This window comes from Triticum aestivum, chromosome 5A, assembly GCF_018294505.1.
Source record: "Triticum aestivum cultivar Chinese Spring chromosome 5A, IWGSC CS RefSeq v2.1, whole genome shotgun sequence".
NCBI classification, from domain to species: Eukaryota; Viridiplantae; Streptophyta; class Magnoliopsida; order Poales; family Poaceae; genus Triticum; species Triticum aestivum.
In genome coordinates, this window is record NC_057806.1 from 11,290,456 (window position 1) to 11,300,345 (window position 9,890).

General features: G+C 47.7%; 1 protein-coding gene across 1 annotated transcript; it reads right to left on the reverse strand.

Moving 5' to 3' along the window:
* Positions 1-8,438: 8,438 nt before the first annotated feature.
* LOC123106338 (uncharacterized) lies at positions 8,439-9,574 on the reverse strand. Its single transcript, XM_044528537.1, has one exon. It carries the CDS (start codon positions 9,572-9,574, stop codon positions 8,468-8,470), a length of 1,107 nt encoding a protein of 368 aa, XP_044384472.1. The 3' UTR covers positions 8,439-8,467.
* Between the last annotated feature and the right edge of the window lie 316 nt (positions 9,575-9,890).

Sequence of the window (9,890 nt, forward strand, 5' to 3'; positions counted from 1 at the left end):
GAGAGAGAGAGAGAGAGAGAGAGAGAGAGAGAGAGAGAGACTGTGTGTTTGGGCAGCTTCTGGCAATATATGTCAATATTTGTTTGTCAAGAGACATGACACTACATCAAGTGTCAACAGCATCAATATATAGCCAATAAAAATGTGGTTGAATGACCAGATGGACTAACCTCGAGTACGAGCTTTCATTGTTTAGTTTTAATCCTTATAAACAATCTACCTTAAATTTATTAATGGTAAGATAGGCACGAAAAGAGGAGGTGGACTAGAAGAGAAAAATCCCAAGATCTGTCTAAAAGTCGATCGATTATATAGTTAGTCGAAGACCCCAACACTATCGGTCTTCCGTTGACAACATTGGTATATAGCCAATGAGAAGGCGATTGAATGAAGAGATGCTCACCTCAAGTACGAGCATTCAGTTTTAGATTTAATACTTATTGAAACAACATCTAATATTAATAGTGGGAAGATAGTCACCAACAAGCGAGGAGGAGTAGAAAAGGAAAAGCCCATCATCAATCCAAAAGTTTATAAGTTACATAATTAGTCCAAGACCCCATACTATCGGTCCTATGTTGACAGTCTTCGCCAAAAATTGTAGTAAGCCATGTCTATAATAGCTGTGTTTCTACAACACTTATATGTTTCTACAACACTTATGTGTTGTATCAAGCCGCGCAAACACGCGGGTCGCGCTGCTAGTTCCTCAAATTGCTAAAGAGGCAATGGAGGTCCAGTGCAGGCACCACTGTTGGGAATTAATGTCTACCTTGTCTGCATTTACCTCTTAATATTGTTAGTTTGTTTCTACGCCCAAACATAGTATCTAAACGCTGGTAACAAGAAAAAAAAAACTTTGGCCAATGGTCATCCTTGGATCTCTTCTTTTACTTCGGTAGGGTTGCAAATCACAATCTATATTTGCAACAAAAAATACATTTTCATACTATTTAGAATAAAAAGGTAATTCCAATGGCGAGTTGGATCATGTCAGTTGAATGATCTCTAGATTTCTAGTCCTTAGGATCTTACAGAGCCCATTTTATGCAGGAGATATAGATGAATATGGTCATGTAAAATATTCTCCTAAGTGAGTCGGCCTATCCCATTTGGTGTGGATATAAAGATTGGGCGCCACACCCACATGGCCACAGTCTACCGCACAGCTTAGATGAAAGATGGTTTAATAACGAATTCCCAAACATTGTCAGAATTTCTCTCCTTACATATTGACAGAGAGTCACTTTTCTCCGAGAATAGCAAGAGATGAAGAGAGGAATAAGTTATATTCAATGCCATAAATGGAGGACATATGATAAGTATATGCCTTGAACATATTAGAAGTAAAGAAGGGAGTCTACAACGTTCAGTCAGCAGTCGTTACTTACTGTATGCCTAAACACACATCAAATATGCAGATCCAGATGATCTATTGTGCTGGTTCTTACGTGCAACCATGCATGAGAAACGTGGAAAACAACTAGCACAACTATACTAGGGAAAATACCCTGATACACCTGGCTGTAGATGCACATGATAAAGAATTATCCGGATTTTTTAGCAATTCAGAAAAAGGTCAAAAATGTTCAAAACTTTTCCATACATGCTTTAGCTACTGCCACACTTGTATAATATTTTCGCAAAGGAAAACTCCGGCAAAAAACATGAGCGAAAACAAATTTTCTAGGACAATATAGAGTGAATAGTACCTCTAATACAGTGATGATTTGTTTTCGCCAACACTACCATGCAGTCATTTCTCTGCCTATTATTTTTTGCAATTGTAAGTTTGAGAAAATTTGTTGCCAAAACAATTTCATGATTTTTCGACCATCTATGCAGTTACTATTTTTTTTTTTTAAAATGGGTGCCTCCCCACCGGTTCCGTTCATTCACCTCCTACTATAGTACTACTGCTACTACATTTCCTGAGTTTTTTTATTTCCATGTTAACATCATTCTTCCCCAAAAAAATTAAAAACCCGGCCCAGTATGACCATTACTTGCAACACCAAGCTCAAATCAAAACCAAGTGTACCAGCCAAACCGCCCACTCCATTAAGTGCAATCTGAGTTTCCACAATACAAAGGCCTGGGGGCGCAAAAGCCTTTGTGTGATCATGAAATTCATGAACTGTCGCAGTTTTGCTAACACGAGCAGTTCCATAGCACCATTATTGCTCCCATCAGTACTCCGCATGGGATCCCGCTGATGTTGTGCTAGCAGAGGTTTTGTAAATCCCCTTAGCAGCAACACGGCAAATATATAACTGGCGTCGTAGTGAATATGAACCGTCTAGCATTCCTTCATTGAATTGCACTATGCTCTTGGCCACGACTTTCTCCTTGCTTGCACGCCTTTGTCAAATAGCTATATCAATAGTGGGATTAGATGGTGGTCATATGCAAGCCGTACTACATCAACAACAGAGATTTAACAATCGGGTGTTGGTTCCCCAATTAAATCATGGCAATGTGGCTCACCCCCTGACATCGTTAGCTTAGGAGAGAAGACAATTCAATGTATGATTGTTATACTAGTAAGATGCATCAACGATCGTTTAAATGCTACTAACAAGAAAACATAAGCTTTATCCTATGTTCATCCTTGGACCACCTTCTTTCATGCTGATGGTCACAAATCAGTGCAAAAAATATCCATGTTACATAAAATAAAAACGTAATTGGGAAATATTCTCCAAGGTGAACCAGAGCCTGTCCCACTACTTGTTGTGGCTCAGTCTGCTCTGGCTCTGTATATATGCTCCTCCTAGTTACAATTGAAGGCGCCATGAGGGCATAGTAAACATAATGCGTAGAGCTTAGATATAACGGCTTGATAGTGAAATCCATTGTAATATCATAACTTTTATTTGTGTTGTCCAGATTACGTCGTTAAACCAGCTGTAATGTGCCCATTTACGGACTTGTATTCAAGGAAGTGAGGTTTCTTCAGTGGCATAAATGGAAAACATATAATAAGTATATGCCGCTAAACATATCAAGCATTCAGCTGCGAAGTGAAGAAGGGTCATGCAAAGACTAGAGTCTTCAACATACATTCAGTACTAGTTGCTGTATACCTGAACACACAAATATTCAGTTGCAGATCATCTCATCTCAATGCAAACAGGGGAGACATGAAAAATACCTCTGCCACTGATAGACACAATCATACTATACAATCAGAAATTTTGTGCACTACTGAAAATACGGCGGAAAATATAAAAATCTGAATAGAATTTACAGCAGAAAATCATACACATATTTCAAATACCAGGAAAGCAAGAAAAAAATGAGAAGCATATAGAAATCAGACAACCTATATATGTAGCAAGTATCAGATAAATACTTCACAATTTCATAGATGAAATGAGTCCAAAAAATGACTTCAAATTAAGCACATATACAGCAAACAGGATACAGAAGTTTCAGTTACAACGATAACCACATCAACAATGTAGAAAGTATATACCGCTATAAAACCCGTCAAACAATCAGCTGAGAAGTGAAATAGGGTCATCTATAAAGACTAGAGTCTTCAACATACAATCAGTACTAGTTGATATCTACACCTGAACAGACATCAAATATTCAGTTGCAGATCATCTCCCTAAATATTTTGTTCATACTAATGCAAACAGGGGAAACTTGAAAAACACCTCTGCGCCGCAGACTGCCACTACTGAAAATACGGCGGAGAACATCAAGATCTGAAGTCGAATTTACACTAGAAATTCATACACATAATTTAAACAAGACATATAGCTGGTAGCAGTATAAATAGTTCACAATTTCATATAGATCGATGAAATGAGTTCCAAAACAGCCTCTGGATATGGATTTTTCAGTTTCCCATAATATAAGAACCACATCGACGACCAGCGGTAGGGCTGGACACGAGCCGAGCCGAGCCGAGTTCAAACGAGCCTGCATTTGGCTCGCCTAAAGCGAGCCGAGCTCGGCTCGGCTCGTTCGTTGAACGAGCCTGTTTCTGGAGGCTCAGCTCGTTTTGCCCCTGGCTCGGTCCAGCCCGAGCAGCTCATGTGGCACATGCCTGGGCAGTGAGTGCTTGCGTGTGTCGGGGTGGCAGACGCTTGGCTAGCGACGAACGGCGGTGGCCGACACGGTGATGAAAGGGTTCAGTGGCGGACACTTGGCTAGCGACGTAGCCGACGTCGGTGCCGAGAGCGCCGTCCAGTGTCGGGCGCGGCGAGGACGATGACCGCACATGACATAGCGAGGACGACGATGGCTACACTCTACACAATCAAGCAGAAGCATTCAGCCATCCATCCATCCATCGCGTGCGTACGCACTCGCAGCCGTGCAGCCGGGAGCATGTATGTCGTATGCCGTCCATGCGCCCGTGCAGGGGAGCGCGTGAGTGCCGAGCGTTTGCGCGCCCAGGTACTGCTAGGGACGAGAAGAAAGAAAGAGTACCTGCTCGTCACGCTGGGCAAGAAACCAGGGGAGGCGCGTCCGCCGGCGTTCTGTGTGGTGAGGAAAGGCTGCGTCGCCATCGGTCCAGTTTTTGCGGCACGGCGAGGTGAGGGATGAGGCGGCGCCAAACAGAGGAAGGGAGGGGCTCGTGACCTAACGCGAGGATGGCCGATGGGAACTGGGCTGGGCCTCGAGCGAGTCACCGAGCTGGACCGGGCGAAACTCGGCTCGGCTCGGTTGGGAATCAGGCCTTTTTTCACAACTGGGCTCGCTCGTTTATTTTATCGGGCCGAGCTGCAACGGGCCGAGCTGGAGCGAGCTTCGGGCCAAGCCGAAAAGCTCGCTCGGACGTCCAGTCCTAACCAGCGGTAAATCCAGCCTCATAAATATGTGGGGTCATCGTTAATTTTCTGAATTTTTTCTTCACAATGAACAGTAATTGTACAGTATTTTTAAGCTATTTTGCTGAAAAGCTGTGGGGTCGGCCGACCCCACAGCTAACACATAGCTCCGCCACTGTCGACGAGTACAACAACAAAGAAACACTGACAAGGAGCAAACACAAACAACAAAGACTCTAATTAAACTGATCAAATTCTGTATGATTCCTGGAACTCAACCTGCTGGGTAATTAATAGTGGTACCGAATGCACGGCGAGGTGTCTGAGGGGGGTGACCATGGCAGGCAGCGCTGGATCTAAAATTCTGTACACTACTGCCTGCCGACAGAAGCAATCATAGAATACAATTGGAAATTCTGTACACTACTGAAGATACTATTTCAGCACCTAAATGGATCTCAAATTCTCAAGTTGAATTTACGCCATTTAATCTTAAACATAATTGAAGTACTATAGGAGGCAGAAAAATGAGAGGCATATTTAGAAATAAAACAAATATGTATAGGCAGGTAGCGGTATAATGAGATCACAGTTTCATACATGAAATGAGTTGAAAAACAGTCTTCAAAGCAAGTACAAACCACAAGCTGGACATGGAACTTTCAGTTTCCCATCTAACCTTATTACAACAACAACTACTACTGCTGCTACTACTATTTCAATTCCTGAGTTTTTATTATTTCCATGTTAACATCACTCTTTCAAAAAAAAAAACCCAACAGTACGGCCACTGCTTGCAACACCAAAGCTCGAACCAAAAGCAAGTGTACCAGCTGGCAAACCCTACGCTCGGTTCTGTGCAATCTGAATTTCCAAAATACAACGGGTCAACGGCGCAGAAGCTTTTGCGGGATCGCAAAGTTCCTGAACTGTCACAGTGTCACTGATACCATAACAGTTCTAGCATAGCATCCTCTTGTATTCAAGGAAGTGAGGTTTCTTCAGTGGCACAAATGGAAAACATTCCTGACAAGTGAAGAAGGATCATCTATAAAGAGACTAAGGGCATCTCCAGCCGCGCCCCCAACAAGCCCCCCCCCCAGGCCACTTTTTTGGCGCCGGCGCCGAAAAAACGGCCCAGTCGCGCCCCCAGGACGCCGAAAATCGCCGGTTCGGACCTTTTTTCCGCCCGGCGGTCACAGGCCGAACCCGGTGCGCTGGGGAGCAGTTGGGGGCTCTGGCGCTAGGGAAAAGCACGCCTGGCCCACACCGACAGCGGAAAAGTCAAGGTTTTCTTCCCCCGACTCGCCTCGCACCCCCCGCGCCCTCGGCCACCACTAGCTATATCCTGGCGATGGCCGCCGCCCTACTCCGCTAGATAGCCATTCCCCGCCGAAAAATAGCAGCGCTTCGCCGCGACAGCCCCTCCCACAGCAGCTGGGCGTTTTCGGCCGCCGTTTTCGGCCGCGGAGGCGCGGTTTAACGGCGGGTACACGCCCACTGAGCGCAAGGTGTTCTGCGTTTTGCCTGCCTCGGCGATGGACTCGGATGAGGAGGAAGAGCTCGCCGCGCTGCTGGAGGAGGAAGCCTCGGCCGACGTCAAGGAAGAAGAGCATCTCATGGTGCTCGCCGCCCTCGGCCAGCTTTTGGCGAGCAATGAAAAGCCGTGGCGAGGTGGCTCGGCGCCGGGGCGGATGAAAGCAAAGAATCGGCATCGTCTCCAAGGCTACTGCATGCTCTACTCCGACTACTTCGCCGATGCTCCACTTCATGGCGAGAGAACATTTCGACGCTGTTATCGGATGAGCCGAAAGCTCTTCCTCAGGATTGTGAATTCCATCCGGGAGTTCGACAACTACTTCAAGTGCAAGATGGATTGCACTGGCGCTCTTGGATTCACCTCCATCCAGAAGTGCACGACAGCGATGAGGATGCTTGCATATGGAGCTCCCAGTGATTCACTCGACGACTATGGGCGCATGGCCGAGTCCACCAACATAGAGTGTTTCTACAAGTTCTGTCGGGCAGTGGTGGCAGTGTTTGGGCCACAATACTTGAGAACACCCAATGCGGAAGACACTGCTCGGATCCTAGCCCAGAATGCAGCAAGAGGATTTCTTGGGATGCTTGGAAGCATCGACTGCATTCATTGGAAATGGAAGAATTGCCCATTTGGTTGGCAGGGGATGTACAAAGGTGCCAAAGGCGGTTGCAGTGTGGTGCTTGATGCGGTAGCCACACATGACCTTTGGATTTGGCACTCCTTCTTTGGTATGCCGGGAACTCACAATGACATCAACGTGTTGCAGTGCTCTCCTGTTTTTGCCAAGCTCGTTGAGGGCCATTCTCCTCCGGTGAACTTCGAGATCAATGGGCACCAATACAACAAAGGGTACTACCTAGCAGATGGCATCTATCCGAGATGGTCGACATTTGTAAAGACGATCTCAAACCCTGCGGCAGGAGGCAAGAACGCCTGGTTTGCGAAAGTTCAGGAGGCTTGCAGGAAGGATGTCGAGTGGGCATTTGGTGTGCTTCAATCTCGATTCGCTGTTGTTCGGTACCCCGCTCAGACCTGGTCCAAAGATCAAATGTGGGAGATTATGACTTGCTGTGTCATCTTGCACAACATGATCATCGAGAGCGAGCAAGAAGACCCAGTGTTTGGCACTGAACCATACTACAGGCAGGGTCCTCTAGCCGAAGTTGATCACCAGCTACCGGCAACTTGGACTGCCTATCTCAGTATGCGTCAGGAGATCCGAGACCCACAGGTGCATCATCAACTGCAGAAAGATCTGATTGAGCACCTATGGAGGCTCAAGAGGGACGCCGTGTGATGAAATACGAGTTTTTATTTGTTGAACTATATAATTTGTATTGAACTATTTGTTGTTGTACTATTTTGTTGAAGTATTTGATTTTTCTATGATGAAATATGTGATAAGAAATAATTGTGTTGATAATTGAACGCCGAGACACGGTGAAACCATGCCGAATATGAGCCTATTCTCACCCATATGGGCCCTTTATTCGCCGAAATTGGGCTGCAAAGTGGGCCAATTTCAGCGCCTGGGGGCGAGGACTGGGCACAAAACCGCCCCCAGCGCCGATTGTATCGCCGGCTCGGCCCCAGGGGGCGATTTTTATGCGTCCTGGGGGGGCCAACGGCTGGAGATGCCCTAAAGTCTTCAACATATCAGTAGTTCAGTACTAGTTGATCCCTACACCTGAACACACATGAAATATTCAGTTGCAGTCTTACAGATCTCTGTAAAACAGGGGAGACCCTCTCTGCCACTGACTGATGCACTCATACGATACAATCAGAAATTTAGTGCCCTGCTTGAAATACTGCGGAAAATACCACAGCAGAAAATCATACAGATAATTGAAACAACATAGATAGGTAGCTGGTAGCCCAGTAGCAGTCTAAATAGTTGACAATTTCATATAGATGAAATGAGTTCGAAAACAGCCTGCAAATTAACTGACAAAAACAACAAATACAACAAATACAGACCAGGAGCACACAACAAACTGGATATGCAGTTTCCCATAGAACCACAACAAAGAAACACTGACAAGAGCAAACACAAACAACAGACACGTACTCTAATAAACTGATCGAAATCTCAATGGTGCCTCAAACTGAACCTGGTGCTGGGTAGCTGGTTTAATTAATGGTGGTACCAAATGCACGACGAGGTGTCTGAGGGTGGCGCCGATGGCAGGCAGCGCTGGATCTCACCGGGGATTGAGTAACCCCACCCGCCGGCATCAGCACAAGGATACTGGTTCTGCTGGTGCGGACCACCAGGGTAGACGTCGTCGAGGAAGTAGATGTAGCCCGGGTTGCCGGCGTGTCCGGTGTCAAAGGCCTTGGAGCAGGCCCGGCCGACGAAGAGCAGCTGCCGGGTCATCTTGTAGACGCGCCAGGAAGCCGGCCGGCCCTCCTGTGCCTTCTGTAGCCTGAAGACTTGGAACCGGGACGTGCGGCCTGTCGCCGGCGAGATGAATCTCCTCACCATCAGCAGATCGGCGCCAGAGGCGGATGGCAGGAGGTAGCGGGACACGATCTCGCCGTGTGCCATGTCCGTCCGGGGAGCACCGATCCCGTAGGCAAGATGTAGAATGGTTTGCCTAGATGTCGAAAGTTCGGCCTTGTAGCAGAAGAGGTCGTCATCCGAGTCGACGGCCCAGAACCATCCGTCGTGGTAAGTCAGGTCTTGGGCGTTCGGCCGGGCCGTCATCTTTGCCGGCAGCGACGTCCAGCACTCCATGCCCGGCCGGCAGAAGGCCATGGTTGTCCTGGTGGACGTTATGGCAGCGACCACGCAGGCACCAGAAGACGGGGCGGCAGAGATGGCGGCTGCGCGGATCATCATGGGGCACCTGATGTCGCCGGAGTTGATGGGGATGCAGACGCGATCCGGGAGGGCGACGCGCTCGCCCGTGCCGAGGTTGAGCAGGGCGTGGCCACGCCCGTGCGGGGATGCGACCACGAACCAGCCGCCTGGAGCCGAGCCGCAGAAACGCTCTGCGCGGCCCTCGGTGGAGAGGGACGGGCGCGGATCGGGGAAGCGACCGAAGATCCGGTAGCTCTCCGTCAGGGTGGTGGACGGTCTGACGAGGCATGGCAGCGGGGACGGGTTCTGGAGCGCGACCAGGCGCCCGTGTTTGTTGACGGCCGACGCCCTCACGCGGTCGGCGATGCACGTTAGCAGGAGGATGATACGACGGAGAAGGTCTTCATGGAGGCTGGACCATGGTCGCGGCGCCGCCATGGCAGGACCGCGATTCAAAAGGGTAGGATGTTTGGACAATTGGACTGGAAACGAGGCGGGTGAGAGTGAAGGGGATCGATCCCTAGCTTCGGTTTTAAGGTTACGCCTGCGAGTCTGCGCTAACCCAAGTGAGAACTGTGCCCTAGCAGTTTTGTCCCTGGAAATCCTTTTAATTGTACACAAGTTTTTTCTGTGCCTATTTTCCAATGCTCGAGCCAGAAGCGCGCCGCAAAAATTTATTTCGGTCATTTAGGGGTAGGCCCCAAGCTAGGCCTAGTTCTCTTTTTGCGTGACCACATACATCTTCCTTATGCCC